The sequence below is a fragment of the Pan paniscus genome, chromosome 19 (genome assembly GCF_029289425.2).
Source record: "Pan paniscus chromosome 19, NHGRI_mPanPan1-v2.0_pri, whole genome shotgun sequence".
Classification (NCBI taxonomy): Eukaryota; Metazoa; Chordata; class Mammalia; order Primates; family Hominidae; genus Pan; species Pan paniscus.
The window spans coordinates 23,966,372-23,984,123 of record NC_073268.2 but is presented as its reverse complement, the minus strand read 5'-3'; the positions used below and the strand labels follow the sequence as shown (position 1 = coordinate 23,984,123).

The 17,752-nt window shown below is 40.1% G+C and overlaps 1 protein-coding gene and 1 long non-coding RNA gene across 4 annotated transcripts in view; one reads left to right on the top strand and one right to left on the bottom strand.

Annotated features, from left to right (window-relative positions):
- The window catches only part of LOC117976486 (uncharacterized), a 162,323-nt gene extending 149,424 nt beyond the window's left edge, over positions 1–12,899 (top strand). The window contains exons 6-7 of one of the 3 annotated variants that reach the window (XR_010110641.1): positions 7,513–7,620; positions 12,459–12,899. This is a non-coding gene — a long non-coding RNA (uncharacterized LOC117976486). The remainder of the gene's footprint in view (positions 1–7,512; positions 7,621–12,458) is intronic. The other 2 variants (XR_008621605.2, XR_010110642.1) reach the window with 2 other exon arrangements.
- On the bottom strand, positions 7,682–16,713 carry KRT40 (keratin 40). Its single transcript, XM_034941909.3, has 7 exons — positions 15,837–16,713; positions 15,054–15,136; positions 14,313–14,469; positions 13,000–13,161; positions 12,795–12,920; positions 10,817–11,037; positions 7,682–10,309 (listed from the first exon to the last, which is right to left on the bottom strand). The coding sequence occupies exons 1-7, from the start codon at positions 16,281–16,283 to the stop codon at positions 10,210–10,212; spliced, it is 1,296 nt and encodes a 431-aa protein (XP_034797800.2). The 5' UTR covers positions 16,284–16,713; the 3' UTR covers positions 7,682–10,209.
- Between the last annotated feature and the right edge of the window lie 1,039 nt (positions 16,714–17,752).

Here is a 17,752-nt window from a genome sequence, read left to right as displayed (position 1 = left end):
GTGCCATGGTGGTTTGCTGCACCCATCAACCTGTCATCTACATTAGGTATTTCTCCTAATGCTATCCCACCCCTAGCCCCTCACCCCCTCACAGTCCCCGGTGTGATGTTCCCCTCCCTGTGTCCATGTGTGCTCATTGTTCAACTCCCACTTATGAGTGAGAACATGCAGTGTTTGGTTTTCTGTTCCTGTGTGAGTTTGCTGAGAATGATGGTTTCCAGCTTTATTCATGTCCCTGCAAAGGACATGAACTAATCCTTTATTATGGCTGTATAGTATTCCATGGTGTATATGTGCCACATTTTCTTTATCCAGTCCATCACTGATGGGCATTTGGGTTGGTTCCACGTCTTTGCTATTGTGAATAGTGCTGCAATAAACATACATGTGCATGTGTCTTTATAGTAGAATGATTTATAATCCTTTGGGTATGTATCAAGTAATAGGATTGCTAGGTCAAACTGTATTTATGGTTCTTGATCCTTGAGAAATTGCCACACTGTCTTCCGCATTGGTTGATCTAATTTACACTCCCACCAACTGTGTAAAAGTGTTCCTATTTCTCTGCATCCTCTCCAGCATCTGTTGTTTCCTGACTTTTAATGATCGTCATTCTAACTCGTGTGAGATGGTATCTCATTGTGGTTTGATTTGCATTTCTCTAGTGACCAGTGATGATGAGCTTTTTTCATATGTTTGTTGGCCACATAAATGTCTTCTTTTGAGAAGTGTCTTTCTATATCCTTAGCCCATTTTTTTGATGGAGTTGTTTGTTTTTTCTTGTAAATTTGTTTAAGTTCTTTGTAGATTCTGTATATTAGCCCTTTGTCAGATGGACACATTGCAAAAATTTTCTCCCATTCTGTAGGAGGCTGAGGCAGAAGAATTACTTGAACCCAGGAGTTCAAGTTCAGGTGGGCAACACAGTGCGATTTCATTTTTAATAAAATAAAATAAAATACAAAATAAAAGCCATGGGGAAAAGGTAGACCGTTATATGTACTTTGGGGACAATTTTGTATTCCCTTTGGTGTGGGGGCAGGGAATGTTGAAACCATACTTCATCCTTTACAGTGGGACAAATTACAAGTAGATCAAAGATTGAGATATGAAAAATAAATAATAAATATGCCCAAAAGGATAATTATTTTATAAATTTGGAGTCAGAAGACTTTTCCAATGATGACTCAAAATTAAGAAGTCGTAAAAAACTGTTAGATTTGACTCCATAAAATAACAGTGTTTGAACTTGTGCTTGGATGAAAAATACAACCTGTAAAACCAGAAGACAAGATGACAAACTGGGAAACAATATTACAATTACACTCTAGACAGTGACCAAAAGGAAAATACAAAAGGCACTTAAAATAAGAAAAAACGCTCAATGTTACTCATGAAAGGAGAAATGTAAATTTAAATTATACTGAGATATTTTAGTTTTCCACCTATCAAACTGAAAAAAATCAAAGTTTGATAACAGATACGTTCACTGCCTATAGCACTCTCATTGCTTGTGGCAATGAAATGTAAATTCATGCAAGTTACTATAATGCTACTATAATTAAAACAGTGTGATATTGGCATAAGGGTTGGAAAGTAGATCAATGAGAAAGAATATAGAGTTTAGAAATAGACTCACATATATGTGGTCAATTGATTTCTGACAAAGATCCCAAAGCAAGTCAATGAGAAAAGGAAAGCTTTTTCAATACTGTTTTTCTATACTGTTCAATACTTGTTGCTGAATCAAGTGGATACTTGTATAGCCAAAATGAATACATCTTGATCTCTACCTCACGCTACGTATAAAACTTAATTCAGGTTGGATTAAACACTTAATTGTGAAGATTTCAAGTCTAAAGTTTTTAGAAGAAAACTCAGAAGATTATATTCATAACCTTCTGCCATGCGAAGACTTCTAAGCTCATGGAGGACACTATAATAAATAGATTAGACTTCATCAAAATGAAAACCTTTTGTTGATCAAATAAATAGCTAAGAAAGTGAAAAGGCAAGCTACAGCCTGGGTTAAAATATTCTCTCTCTCTCTTCATACACCCACCCCCCCACACACACATTAGAACACATACATACACAACATCATATCTTTTGTAACAATGGGAATATATTCTGAGAAATTCACCTTTAGTGATTTTGTTGTTGTGTAAACATCACAGTGGACTTCATGAACCTGGATGGTATAGCCTATAACACACTTAGGCTATATGGTATAGTCTATTGCTCATAGGCTGTAAACCTGCACAGCATGTTACTGTACTGAATACAGTAGGCAACTGTAACACAATGGTAAGTATTTGTTATCTGGAAACACATTTAAGCATAGAAAAGGTACAATAAAAATATGACATTATAGTTTTTTGGGACAGCTTTTGTACGTGTATGTTCCATCATTGTTGACTGAAATGTCATTATGTGGCACATGACTCTATAAATAAATATGTGTATAAAAATAAATAAACACATATTTATTTATACAGTAATATACTCTCTCTCTCTCTCTCTCTCTCTCTCTCTCTGACAAAGGACCTCCCCCAAGGACCTAGCAATTTCATGGTTAGGTATATGTCCAAGAGAGATGAATGTATATATTTTATACACACAATAATATTTGCACAAGAATGCTTATAGCAGCTATATTCTTAATAGCACTAAAATAAAAATAACTGCTCATAAACAGAATAATGGACAACAAACTGTGACATGTTTATGTAATGGAGTAGTATGCAACAACAATAAAGAATGAACTGCCGGTACTCATGACACCATGGAAAAATCTCAAAAACATACTGAGCTGAAGAAGTCAGGCACAAAACAGTACGAACAGTATGACTACATTTATATTAACTTCAAGAACAGGCAAAACTCATCTTTGACATGGTTAGAGATAAGAATAGTGGTTGTCTCTGTCAGAGAGATGTACTGGCTGGAAAGCAACAAGAAAGAATTTCTAAGGTTGATGTTCTACATTTTGAAATGCTATTCTGTATCTTGATCTGGGTGTTGATTACACAAATTCATGTGCTTTCAAACTCCATGAAGCTGCCTACTTTTATTTTTATTTTTAGACACAGGGTCTCACTCTATTGCCCAGGCTGGAGTTTAGTAGCATGATCATAGCTCACTGCAGCCTTGAATTACTGGGCTCAAGTGGTCTTCCCACCTCAGCTTCCCAAGTAGCTGGGACTACAGGCACATGCCACCATGCCTGGCTAATTTAAAAAAATTTTTTTAGAGATGGGGCCTCATTATGTTGCCCAGGCTGGCATAAACACCTAACCTCAACTGATCCTCCCACCTTGGCCTCCCAAAGTGCTGGGATTACAAGCGTGAGCCACTGTGCCCAGCCTGACCTGCGCACTTTCAATTGATGCATCTTATTGTCTGAAAATTATATCTCAATAAAGTGGAGTTAACATAAAAAGTTAAGATTTGATACAACTGTGCAGCTGCATGAATGTTCACTACTTTATCTATATACTTAAATTACAAATGGATCAAAGATTCAAATGTGAAAAGTGAAAATCATAAATGTACTAAAAGAAAATATAGGAGAATACTTTTACAAATTCAGATGAGGAAGGCCTTTGTAACAGTGACTTGAAATTAAGAACCTGTAAAAAATTCGATAAATTTGACTCCATAAAATAGCAGTGTTTGAAATAGTCCATTAGTTTGAAAATGTATGAAAAATACTGAAAGTAAATAAATCAAGAGGTTAGCAGTGAAATTCTTTGCATTTTATAGTTATTGATGAATATTATTTTCTTGTTTTTATTCCACAAATTCCACAAATTGAATGTATCCCTTTTAGAATCATTAGAAAAATTGTCTGCAAAACTGTTTCTGCTTCGTTAGTTTCTTAGACTTTTTTTCTGCCTCCATACCTTTCTAATAATTTTTATTCTTTTCCTCTTGTGTCTCACATGCAGAGTTGTTCCTTCCTTGGCTGATTCCCTTTTGATTTCTTCAGGGCCACATTTCATCCATTATGCTCCCCCTTTTCTTGCCTCTTTCATGTCTTCTTTACTACTGGATCATTTTTTCTTTCCCTATAAGCACATCTGTTAACTGATCCTACAATGTCTGACCCGTAACCATGAGGCACTTCTTCCATGAAGGTGGCTTCTGCCTTCTTTTCATTACCAAACCTTTTGACAGAATAGTGGGTACTTATTGTCTTTATTTTTCTACCACCAGGTCATTTGTTAACTTTTGTCAATCTGGCTAGCCTGTAAATTACTTTACCACATACTCCACTTTGGAGATCTTCTTTATCTACCTTCATATAGCTCCACTGCCGGTGCAGAAATGTTCAACCTTCCTACAGACAGAGCAAGGCTCAAATTCTTGTTTGCCTGGCAACCAAGACCCTCCACAATCTTGACCCAGCTGACTTTACCTCATATACCAGGACCCCCGACCCACTCTATACATTCTAGCCCAACTGCATCCTTTGCTATTCCCCAAGCTCTTCCTGCCCTGTCCCCCCACTGCACATTTATTGTGGGGGTTCCCTCTACCTTTCCTCATCTGTGTGTTTCAAGGCTGTTCTGGAAGAGACTCGGGCTCACGCATATCTGGTTCTCCTCTCCTTTTGGGCACATGGGAGGCTTACCCTCTCTTGCCCTTTTGCAGTTAGGCAGGGTATTACCAAGGCTTTGTGTTCTGGTTCAAGATCTTTGGGCTGTCTCTTCCCTGCCCCAGGCACTGAGAAGGCAGCTGTTCTAGAAGTGCTTCTCTCTTCTCTTTTCTTTGTTTGAGTGTCATTTTGGAGAATTTCAGCTGTAAAAACTCAAGTCCACACTGTCTGGAAGATCGAATCTGGAAGTGATAGAAAGTTCTCTTGACAGCTTTGCCCCTGTCTTTCTGAGAAAGGGGTTGTGCACAACATAGGAAGAATGGGCACTGGGGCCAGCCTGAGACCAGTAGCTGAGTGATAGGAAGGCCTTATCTGCCTCTGTAGAGCCAGTGAGGAATCCATGAATTGTAAATATTAAATTTACATAGATTAAATATTTAAAATATTAAATCTAATATTGTAAATATTAGATTTCTGAATCGTGGGCACTTTTTTTTTTTTTTTTGAGACAGAGTCTCACTCTGTCGCCCAGGCTGGAGTGCAGTGGCGCGATCTCGGCTCACTGCAACCTCCACCTCCTGGGTTCAAGCAATTCTCCTGCCTCAGCCTCCCAAGTAGCTGGGATTACATGCGTGCACCGCTATGCCTGGTTAATTTTTGTATTTTTAGTGGAGACGGGGTTTCACCATGTTGGCCAGGCTGGTCTCAAACTCCTGACCTCGTGATCTGCCTGCCTCAGCCTCCCAAAGTGCTGGGGTTAGAGGTGTGTGCCACCGCACCCGGCCACATATATGTTTTCTTCACATGGGTGGTGCAATCAAAATATGGAACTATTCAATCACCACAGAGCTTTCCTTTGTCCTATGCCTAATTTGTTCTCCATTCTTATAATTGTGTCATTTCAAGAACGTTATATACATAGAATTATCAAATATATGGCCCTTTGAATTGCCCTTTTTCACTCTGCATGATGGCCTTGAGATCTTTAGGACATTTCTGTGATCTCTAGTTTTTGGCTATTACAAACAAAGCTGCTATGAACAATTGTGCATCTCTTCAATCCTTTTACTTTCAACCTACCTATATTGCTATATTTAGCTTTTTGCAGAATGTATCGTACAGTTGGATCATGCTTTTTTATCCAATCTGCCAAGATCTGTCTTTTTTCTATGTCTTTAGACTCTTTCCATTTGCTGTAATTTTCTATATTTAGCCTGTATTGTATTTATTGTATTCTGTTTGTTCATTCTGTTTTTTGTTTGTTTCTCTGTATTCTTTTTCCTGCCTTTCTGTGGGTTACTTGAATATGCTTTAGAGTTCCATTTTGATTTATCTATAGTGTTTTTTAGTATACCTATTGGCATAGCTTTTTAAATAGTTGCTCTGGGTATTTCATGCTGTATGCATAGCTTACCATAGTCTACCAGTGTTAACGTTTTATCAGTTAAAGTGAAGTGTGGAAAACTCACCTTTGTTTATATTCCTTTACTCGCCTCCATTTTAATATAATTGTCTTAAATATTTTCTACACATATATTGAGAACCACATCAGACAGTATTATACTTCTTGCCTCAACCATGAAACATAATTTAGAAAACTCAGGAAGAGAAAGAAATTTATTTAAATTAATCGTATATTAATTTTTTATTATATTTTTTCCTGTCTGATCTTCCAAGTTTCCTTATTTTATAGTTGCGTTTGTGTTTAGGGAATTTTCTTTAGTCATTGTTTTAGGTTGGTTTGCTGGCCACATCTTTTAAGTTTCCTTCATCTGAGAATGTCTTGATTTCTCTTTGGTTTTCTGAACATTTTCAAAGGGTATATAAATCTGGGTTGACAGTTTCTTTCTCTCTCTCTCTCTTTCTTTCTTTCTTTCTTCCTTCCTTCCTTTCCTTCTTCTTTTCCTTCCTTCCTTCCCTCCCTCCCTTCCTTCATTCCTTCCTTCCTTTCCTTCTTCTTTTCCTTCCTTCCTTCCCTTCCTCTCTCCCTCCCTCCTTCCTTCATTCCATCCCTCCCTCCCTCCTTTCTTTTCTTCTTTTCTTTTCTCCTTTCTTTTTCCTTCTTTCCTTCCTTCCTTCTCTTCTCTTCTCTTTTCTTTCTTTCTTTCTTTCTTTCTTTCTTTCTTTCTTTCTTTCTTTCTCTCTCTCTTTCTCTTTCCTTTCCTTCCCTCCCTCCCTCTCTCCCTCCCTTCCTTCCTTCCTTTTTCTTTTTTGTCTTGCTCTGTCACCCAGGCTGGAGTGCAGTGGCACAATCTTTGCTCACTGCAACCTCCGCCTCCCAGGTTCAAGCAATTCTCCTGCCTCAGTCTCCCGAGTAGCTGGGATTACAGGTGCCCACCACCACACCCAGCTAATTTTTGTATTTTTAGTAGAGATGGGGTTTCACCATGTTGGCCAGGATGGTCTCGATCTCTTGACCTTGTAATCCGTCCTCCTTGGCCTCCCAAAGTGCTGGGATTACAGGTGTGAGTCACCACGCCTGGCCGACAGTTTTTTTTTTTTCTTTTAGCATTTGAAAACTATTGTACGACTTCATATTGGCTTCCATGGTTTATGGTGACATACCTGCCATCAATTAAATTGTTTTCTTCTATTGGTAAGGTGTCATTTCTCTCTCACTGCTTTCATAATTTTTTTTGTCTTTAGCTTTCAAAAGTTTGAATATGATATTTCCTGGTGTAAGTTTCTTAGGGTTTATCATTTTTGGGGTTTGCTTGGTTTCTGGAATCTGTAGGTTTTTGTCTCTTGTCATATTTGTAAATTTTCAGTGTTTATTCCTTCAAATGTTTTTGGCTTCACTTTTTCTCCTCCCTTACAGAACTCCGCTGACATGAATGTTAGATCGTTTGATATAGCCCCAAAATTCCCTGAGACTCTATCTTTTTAACACTATTTTTTTTTCTGTTTTTCAGGTCGGATGATGTCTATTATTGTATCATCAAATTCCCTGATGTTTTCCTCTCTGGCCTGCATTCTGCTGTTAAGCCCATCTCCGCTGAGGTTTCTATTTTGGTTCTATGGTATGTTTCAGTTCTGAAATTTCCACTGGAGTCTTTCCATCTTCTTCTTCATTGAGTCTTCTCTATTTTTGCATTTGTTGTAAGAGTTTATTGAAGCATTGCTTACTGAAGCATTTTTATGATGACTGTTTAAAAATCATTGTCAATAAGTATAATAGTGTAACTGGATGTTTGTAACACCAAAGATACATGCTTGAGGGGATGGACACCCCATTCTCCATGTGATTATTACACATTGCATGCCTGTGTCAAATCATCTCATGTACCCCATAAATATATACATCTATGTACCCAGAAAAATAACAAATAAAAAGTTAAAAACCCTTGTCAGTTAATTCTAACGTCTTTTTCCTCTTGATGTTTGAATTTGTTGATCATCTTTTTTCATGTAAGTTGAGATTTTATGATCCTTGGTATAAAGAGAAATTGTTGATTGAAACCTGGGCATTGGGGCATTATGTTATGAGATTCAGGATACTATTTAATCTTATGTTCTAGCAGATCTCCTCTGACACTGTTTTGGTAGGGGAAGGGGGACACTGCTTCATTCCTACCAGGTGGGAGTAGAAATACAGGTTCTCTCCACTTTGCCCCTATTGACACCCAAGGGGAGGGCCCCCCTTATCACTGCTGGGAGGGAGGATTTTAGACTCCTTACGTGGCCTCTGCTGATACCACCCTGGCCAGGAGGGGCAGGAATATCTTGTTATTGCTCCCATGCAGCTTCCACTGACACTGCATGGGGGTGGCCTTGGTACTGCTGGAGGAGGGAAAGAGTTCTGACTGTCCAGTAGGACTCTTGTGACACTAAGAGGAGAAAAGAAGAGCCTCACTGCAGCCTGTAGAGTTAAGTCCAGGCTTCCCGTGTGGTCTCCACTGACACCATGATGGTGGGACAGGGAGTGCTTCCATGTCTCATAGTAGGAATGAAAGTCCTGGATCTCTCACTTAGCCTTCCCTGATTTCACCCCAGTGGTGAAGTTTGAGTGCCTTATTACAGCCTGGGAAGGATAGAAGTCTGGACTCCCCACCTGGCCTTTCCTTGTGTGGATATGGGTGGGTGAAATGATATTTTCTGTGGTGTTTGTCTGAGTTGAGTGGTTAGTGTCTAAAGGTTTTCCGCCTTTCTAGGCTGCCTCTTTTCTGGTTCTTTAAGCAGAGCAAGCTCTTTCTGTTTGTTTGTTTGTTTGTTTGTTTGTTTTGTCTGCACCTGTTGGTGTTTCTGGTAGTTGGTTTCTCCAGCTCCCCGTCTGGAATATATGAGATAAAAAGCTAATCCAGGGAGCTCACCACAGTGTCACTCCTGGAGTCTCAACATCTTTAGGTGGTTTGGCTTCTTCTTCTACCTTTCAGACTCCTCTTATATTTATTTGATATGTAATTTCCAGGGTTTTTAGGAGGAGGAATATGGAAATATACATCATTCTGGAAGTTCTCTACCTTGTTTTTTAAATATATGAGAATAATTATTCTTATAACCTAAATGTCCAATAACAGATCAATGTACCTTATGGTACATTATGCAACCAGTAAAATGATGGCTACAGGCTGGGTGCAGTGGCTCACACCTGTAATCCCAGCCCTTTGGGAGGCTGAAGCTGGTGGATCACAAGGTCAAGAGATTGAGATCATCCTGGCTAACATGGTGAAACCCTGTCTCTACTAAAAAAAAAAAAAAAATTAGCCTGGTGTGGCGGCACACACCTGTAGTCCCAGCTACTTGGGAGGCTGAGGCAGGAGAATCGCTTGAACCCAGGAGGTGGAGGTTGCAGTGAGCCCAGATAGACTGCACTCCAGCCTGGGTGACACAGCGAGACTCTGTCTCAAAAAAAAAAAAAAAAAAAGTGATGGCTACAATACAATCTTATGTTTTTATTAGAATTAAAAATGCTTAGATGACATAAATGAAAGAAAGATTACACAAGTGTGTGCATATGTTAGTATGATTATAGATGTGTGGAAAAATCTATCATAAGAAAGAAAACTGGAAGAAAGTACCCCAAAATATTGACTATGGCTGTTTGGAAGATGAAATCATAAGTGACCTTTTCCCTTTTAATGAGCCAAATTTAAAAAAAGAGAATCTAGTGCTTTTATAATCAAAAAATACATTTTATCGTATTTTATTCCTAATATTTTTCCTCAGAAATATACACACAACTATTTTCTAAGATATATGACATTTCTCATGGGTTCATTAATTTATTTGTATTTGAGGAGTTAAAAAATATTTTCAGCCTGGGTTTATGTACATTGAAACTATGGTTATGGGTTTAGATGATTTCCTTGCCATAAAATGAATATTCTATCAACAGTAATCAGCCATAGAGCTATATTTACCATGCTAAAGGAATAAAACACGTTTTATTTGGAGATGAGCAAGAATGCTTTATGGGCTTCCAGTATACCACAAATAAGCTGGAAGGAGAGGAAATAGTAAAGCAGAAAGACTGAGGATACCTGGAGGGCAATTCCAGGATATGAGAGCCTCCTGGATTTGTGCTTCCGGTTTGGATGTCCCTGGTTGAAGCCCCATCTCCTTTCTAGGATGCTGCTGGCTTTGATTCCTCTACCTGCTGTCCTTAACATTCACAAACAGCAGTTTTCAACAGTGCAGATGACATAGGCTGAGCATGGCTCACAAGTGTTGCTCGAGGTGCATGTGGTCGAACATGGGCTACAGGAAAGCCTGGGGAAAAATCGATTTTCAGCCAAGCTTAACAAGGGAATCTTGATAAAATGGCAACTCAGAAAAACCGTGTCAAAATTTGCCCTACAAATTATGTTCTGAAAAAAACTCTGCACAATAGCATTGACTGAAGCCTGTTTCTTCTCTGTACCCAGAATTGCCACTTCATGTTCACTGTAGCAGTGGCAGTTGAATAGTATTTTATATTTTTTCTTGATTTTGCAAATGTTATCTTAGGCCTATTCCTGATTTTCCTTTAGTGGAAAACAGGAACAAAGGGAGATGCCAGCATGAGATGTTACACTAATAATTAATCTGCCTTTAGAATATTTTAAAAATATCTCTAGTGTCATGTTCTTAACCTCAGCCACTTTTCAGCACTCTTTTAAGAAGATCCCTAAACACACTGGGGAGGTCTGAACTTGTCCAGACTTTGGGGAAACAGGATTCTTTTACATCAGCCTCTTTGTGACTCTGGGGGATTTCATGAGTAACTGTGGAACTTGCCTGCTGTCCTCGCTGTCCAGCAGGCCCCGGTACGTGTTGATCTCACCCTCCAGCCGGGCCTTCACATCCAGGAGCACCTGGTACTCCTGGTTCTGTCGCTCCAGGTCGCAGCGGATCTCGGCCAGCTGGTTCTCCAGGTTATCGATCAGGCACTGAATCTGGGCCAGCTGGGAGCTGTACTGGGCCTCGGTTTCTGCCACGGTGCATTCCAGAGATTCTGTCTGCGGGAGGAAACATTGTCCAAAGGACCATGAAGTGCATTCTCTCGGGCCAGAGTGCCTACTTTCAAATTCCTGCTTACCCTTTTCTAGCTATGTGACCACTCGCAAATTATTTAGCTTCTGTGAGTCTCAGTTTTATTCTCTGTATAGTGGAGAATACAAAGTATCTATTTCATTAGACGGTTGTGAAGATTAAGAGTTAATATGCGGGCTGGGCGCGGTGGCTCACGCCTGTAATCCCAGCACTTTGGGAGGCCGAGGCGGGCGGATCACAAGGTCAGAAGATCGAGACCATCCTGGCTAACATGGTGAAACCCCATCTCTACTAAAAATATAAAAAATTAGCTGGGTATGGTGGTGGGCGCCTATAGTCCCAGCTACTCAGGAGAATGGTGTGAACCCGGGAGGCAAAGCTTGCAGTGAGTCAAGATCATGCCATTGCACTCCAGCCTGGGCGACAGAGCGAGACTCCGTCCAAAAAAAAAAAAGAGTTAATGTGCGTAAAGCATTTAGAACAGTGCCAGCCATACTGTCACTGTTCTACGTGTCAACTATCACTACCACCACTATGACTACAGCAATACATGACATATTTGTGAAGCTTAAGGACTATCCACAACATATGAGAGGAAAGATTGAGTTTGGGCTCTTGGCGGGGGTGGGTAGTATAGTGCTGTTAAGAGAAGAGGCTCTGGATACCAGAGGCTGGGATGGGCATATGTGTGGTAAGGGGATGAAGAGAGGTTGGTTAATGGGTGCAAACATACAGTTAGACAGAAGGAATACGTTTTCATGTTGGACAGCAGAGAAGGGTGACTACAGTTAACAACAATACACTGTGCATTTCAAAATAGCTAGATGAGAGGACTTGAAATGCTCCCAACACATAGAAATGATAAATACTTGAGGTGATGCATGCTCTAAATATCCTGACTTGATCATTACACATTCTATGCATGTAACAAAATATCACATCTACGTAAAAAAAATTTACGCATATTATATATCAATAAAAATAAATTTAAAGAGAGAGAGAGAAGAGACTCTGGGATTCAACTGGCTGAACTCAGCTTCCAAGTTTGCCTCTTAGAATTGCATCCTTTGCAAGTTACTTAATCTGAGTCTCAGTTCTCCTTATCTGTGTCATGGGATAAAGGTATCTATCCGGTAAAGTTACTGTGAGCCTTAAATGAGCATAGTGCCTCTCACAGGATGAATGCTCAGCTATCGTTCTTCTAGGTGTTCTCCGCAGGGCCTAATGACATGCACACAGTGGTGCTTGACCAGAACTGGTTCATGTCATCTTGAACGCATGGTGTTCCTGTTGCTTGAGTGGGGGGTGGTGCAGTGAAGGATAAGGTTGAAGTGTAGATCCTGGGAAACTGTAGGATGAAATGTTTGAAAATGATTCTTTGTTTTAGATATAACAGTGAGCCTGGAAAACTGGCCTGAATCAAATGAGAATTAAAACCTGCCGGAATGCTTAAGCGACCATGGCCCGGAGGTTTCTCTCCAGCTCTGCTTCTCCCTCCCTGTCTCTGAAGGCTGCCGCAGCATCAGACTCAAGCCCAGGAGTGAAGGTAAGGCATCTTAGAGGACAAGCTGTGGACCTGTCACTTCTGCTTCTATTAATAGCTGGGTAAACGGCAGTACTCGGGAAAGGCAAGGAAATGTGATCCTCGGATATGGAAGAGGGCTTAACATCTCAGGGCCTGACTTATCAGTGACACAACGGACACTGCCTTTGCCTCACGCACCAGGCTTTGCTGTGCTTGGAGCTCAATTTCCAGAGCACTGGCTGTGCGTTTCAGTTCCAAGATCTCCGTCTGGCAGCCCTGCAGCTGCTCCGCGCTGGACGGTTGCTGCTGATTCAGCTCTTCTGTCTGAAACACAGACACCATTAGAGAATTCAAAAAAGGCAGAAGTCTGTAAGCCTGACATTTTTTCAATCTGGGTACTGACCTGAACAGCCAACCATTCTTCAGCTTCTCTGCGATTGTTGGCAAGCACCGTTTCATACTGACAGCGCATCTCATCCAGGACCCTGTTGAGGTCAAGGGTGGGGGCAGTGTCCAGCTCCACACTGAGGCGGTCGCCAAGCTGTTCATGAAGCAAGTTGACTTCCTGAAAGTGGGATGGTGTAAAGAATGTCACAGAATGGTGGGGAAAAATCCATTTGACATCCAATGGCATTCTACTTCTGTTTTTTGGAGCAGTGGGTAAAAGTGTGAGATTTTGATTCAGATTGCCTGGGCTGAATCTCTTTTCACCACTTAGAAGGGCCTCAGTTTCTTCGTCTGTAAAATGGACATAATAATTGGACATTTTTCCAGAAAGTTATTGTGAGATCTAGAAGAGTCAATCTACACATAATTAACTTATAAAAGTTAATTATGACACATAGTAAGGTGTCAATAAATGTTAGCTATGATTGTCATCAACAAATGTTCAAAGAGCAAATGTACTTTGTTACATCATTCAGCTTTTCATTTTCTAGCTTTATCAATATATCAGTGGCTGTATATTTTATGATTTTTAGAAGTTTATAAATGCGGAATATTTAAAAACACTGGTCCAGATAGTGCACAGTCTTTATCCCTTTTTTGAAATGGACTTCACAGTCTGTTCCTCAGCCTGATTTTCATACCCTGTGGACTGGAGCTAGGGGTGGCATAAAGCCTCCAAAGGAAGCCATTTGTGAAGTTACCTCCTCCACAAAGGCAAGGGCAGGAGAAGAGTTTGATTCCTTCATCTGGCACTGTCTAGGGGTTATTTCACACCTTAAATCAGAGACACACTGGAATGATCAGGTTGAATAGTAATAATGCCTCGAGTAGTTTTTGTTTGTTTGTTTGTTTGTTTTTTGAGATGGAGTCTCGCCCTGTCACCCAGGCTGGAGTGCAGTGGTAAGATCTCGGCTCACTGCAACCTCCGCCTCCTGAGTTCAAGTGATTCTCCTGCCTCAGCCTCCCGAGTAGCTAGGACTACAGGCGCCTGCCACCATGCCCAGCTAATTTTTGTATTTTTAGTACAGATGAGGTTTCATCATATTGGTCAGGCTGGTCTCGAACTCCTGACCTTGTGATCCTCCTGCCTCAGCCTCCCAAAGTGCTTGGATTACAGGCGTGAGCCACCATGCCTGGCCCTGCCTCGAGTAGTTTTATTCCAGCTTAAACAACATCTGCCCAAATTCGATTTACAAACATCAACAGATCATCTGTCAATGTAAGTACGTTACTCTCGGAGTCCTTCAGCGGAGTTGCCACTTTCCTTACCTCTTCATGGTTTTTCTTAAGGCAAAGGAGATCTTCCTTCAGAGACTCCACATGGGCCTCCAGATTAGATTTGCACAGGGTCAGTTCCTCCAGGATCCCATGCAGGCTGCTGATGTCAGCCTCTAACAGCTGGCGAAGGGACAGTTCACTCTCGTACCTTTCACAGCAAAAGAGAAATCCAACGCTTACTTTGCTGAACGCTGTGCAAAGTGTGGGGATACATGGAGGATCGACACATGGACTTCAGGAAGCCATGTGCATAATTTCTCTTAATTCCTAAGTAATGATAAATTCAAGCTTTTAAAACATTCTTAACTTTAAAATATTATATAGAGAATATTTTTGTGTGTGTGTGTGAGAGAGAGAGAGATTGAGAGAGAGAGAGAGAGCCATAAGTTATTTTCAAATTAAAATTAAAGCCGGGCGTGGTGGCTCATGCCTGTAATCCCAGCACTTTGGGAGGCCAAGGCGGGCAGATCACCTGAGGTCAGGAGTTCGAGACTAACCTGACCCACATGGTGAAACTCTGTCTCTACTAAAAATACAAAAATTAGCTAGGTGTGGCGGTGCACACCTGCCTGTAATCCCGGCTACTCAGGAGGCTGAGGCAGGAGAACCACTTGAACCCAGGAGGCAGAGGTTGCAGTGAGCCGAGATAGCACCATTGCGCTCTAGCCCGGGTGACAAGAGTGAAACTCCTTCTCAAAATAAATAAACTAAATTAAATTAAATTAAACTTACTTTGACTTAAAGTCATCAGTGGCCAGTTTGCAGTTGTCAAGCTGTACAGCAAGTCTAGAATTCTCTGCTTTCGTGCATAAGATCTGGGAAGCAAGTCATTATGTGATAAATGATTCTTTGAGAGAAACCTAAATAAATTTCTATCCAACAGCTATGCCATTAGCTATCTTTTGAAAGTCTTTATAAGAAAGTATAAAATCACCCTCAGCCTGCTTTTTTTATTAACCTTGTCACTTCATGAAGAAAAAAAGCAGAGCCAATTTAGAAACAAAATAATGAAATAAAAAGGTTTAGTTTTTTAATAACATAAGACATTTTGCAACATTCCCAGGCAGTTGAACACCATTAATGCTTTCTCCATCAGTAGTCTGTATTATGAGTATATCCTCTCCCATAATAATAGAAATTCGTGAAGGAGAGAAGAAAATGATTACTAGGTAGTTAAAAAGATGGCATTTCATGATCTGTGTTCAGATAATGTAAATGTTCAGTGTCACGTACAAAAGCGATTTTGGATATAATACAGTTTTTCTGCATTCTATAGATGATGAAGGAAAAGTCTACAGGCAAGTTACTTTATTATAGTCACTCAGTAATCAGGGGTAGCTCTGGGGCTGATGCTGAGGTTTTCTGACTTTCAGTCCGGTGCTCTCCCCTATGTATCATTAACTCTTAGAATTTTCCTTTCCCTTGGTTTCCTTCTGTAAAACAGCCCCTTCTAGTAGAAAGATAAAGCAAACCATAGATCAGGAAGGTGGAGCACTAGGGCAACAGGACACAGACCTTTTGTTGGAGATCTTCAACGATGTTGAAGTAACGCTGATAATCCGGGCACACCATTGGGATATCCTGTTCACATTGTTCTTGGATCCTGGATTCCAGCTCTGCGTTGGTCTCCTCCAGGCTGCGCACCTTCTCCAGATAGTTGGCGAGTCTGTCATTCAGGAACTGCATCGTCTCCTTCTCATTGCTGGTGAACACCCCATCCTCACACCAGGCACAGTTCCCCACCAAGCAGGGACTATTACGACTCCCAGTAAAGTAGCATGGCAGGAGGCAACCAGTCAGCCCGCGAGACCTGGATAGGAAGCTTGGAGTCTGACATCGGGATGTAGCACAGGCACCGGGGAGACAAGCTGTTTCCACGGAACAGCTTGAGGCAGGTGCACAACCGGAAGCCGTGCCACAGGACTCAGGAGAGCAGTGTGTGGAGGAGCAGTCAGAAGTCATCCTTCCAGAAGCAAAGACAGAGACTGGCTGCAAAACTTCAGTTGCCTTGACTCCAAAACTCTCCTCTCCTGAGAGTTTTATAACCCCCCCAAAATGGGTGTTTACAGACTGCACCGGATGTTTTCTTTATCACTGATGGTGCTAGTTTTCGTACAAACATCTCATTAGAGTTGTTTATTTACTGAGGAAGAGTTTTATGCCTCATAAAATAGGGATAACTTTAGGTTACCAAAGCAGGACCCACACCATTTCCATGTGCAAGACAAAACACTTATTTCAGAAAATCGTCATAGGAAGCATTGTGCTTTTGACAGAATAATAAAAGAAAGAGAAAATTTGGCCAATGAATAATTATAGATACAACTCATTACAAATCAGGAAAATAATATGTCCACAGATTTTGATTCTGTGGATTGATTGTTTGTGTCGCCTTTTAAAATTAGTATTACAGCTCACAAAATGACAATTATTTGTTTGTGCCACCACCCTAAAAATGGTCAGTGTGATTAGTAATCTTTCAATGCTTTTTGTGATTTTATCAGCACAGAGCATGTGCTGATAAAGACTGGAGGAGTGAGCTATATATTGGGTTTAAAGTGTGTGTGTGTGTGTGTTTGTGTGTGTGCAAACCATGTCTACCTGCATACAAATGGAAAAGTCACTTTACATAACTGATAGGAATAACTTGTTTTTCTGCAGGCAAAAATATAAATTGGTTAGAGCTGGAATTATGATCTTTGATTTCCTGAAACTTGCCTTCTCCACATTTCTCATTTCTTATTGTTAGATAAGTTATACTATTTTACCTGTATTCCTAATAAGAGTGAAATATAAATTCTAAGTTATAACCTTTTACTCCCTTGGGAATTCCTTAATGATTATACTTCAGAGTAGGGGCAAGGAACCCACAGGAATCTTTTCTTCTGAGATGTAGAGCCTGTTTTCTCCTATTTATTTATTTATGAAGGCCTGAATTTCATGAAAATTAAAAATACTGGAACTTGGAAAATAAAATTCTATTTAGGTTCCAAATCAGTAATTCCACCGGATGAAATCTCTGGTGCCAAATCTGACAGACAGGAACTTGAGATACGTAATTTTTTTGAATTATCTCTTGGATTTCACCTCCATTGTGAAGGATAATCTATTTCACTTTGCTTGGTTTTAGTCGTTACATTTATTTCATTTTCAAAGGTGCATAGAGAAAATTGTCTCTAGAATTTTTAAGAACATTATAGGAAAAAAACACATTAATCTGAAAAAGTTAAAAAATTTTTGATCCAGAATAAACTTATTTTTTCTCCTAATCTTGAGTGCTACTTCCTAGGTACCTGATAGTAGAAACCAAACCAAACCAAACCAGAAGAACATATGTAAGTGAGTTAAAATAGTCTCTTAGGATTTATTACTCCCTGGGCAGAGCTGGGTTTGAATTTAGTGATTCTCTTTACACATCAACACTTATGCAA

Coding starts and splice junctions, on each gene's coding strand:
- KRT40 (XM_034941909.3), bottom strand. CDS start 16,283: ATGACTTCTGACTGCTCCTCCACACACTGCTCTCCTGAGTCCTGTGGC. Junction 13,162..14,312: donor TTAAGAAAAACCATGAAGAG/GTAAGGAAAGTG, acceptor TCCCACTTTCAG/GAAGTCAACTTGCTTCATGA. Junction 10,310..10,816: donor CTGGACAGCGAGGACAGCAG/GCAAGTTCCACA, acceptor ATTTTTCCCCAG/GCTTTCCTGTAGCCCATGTT.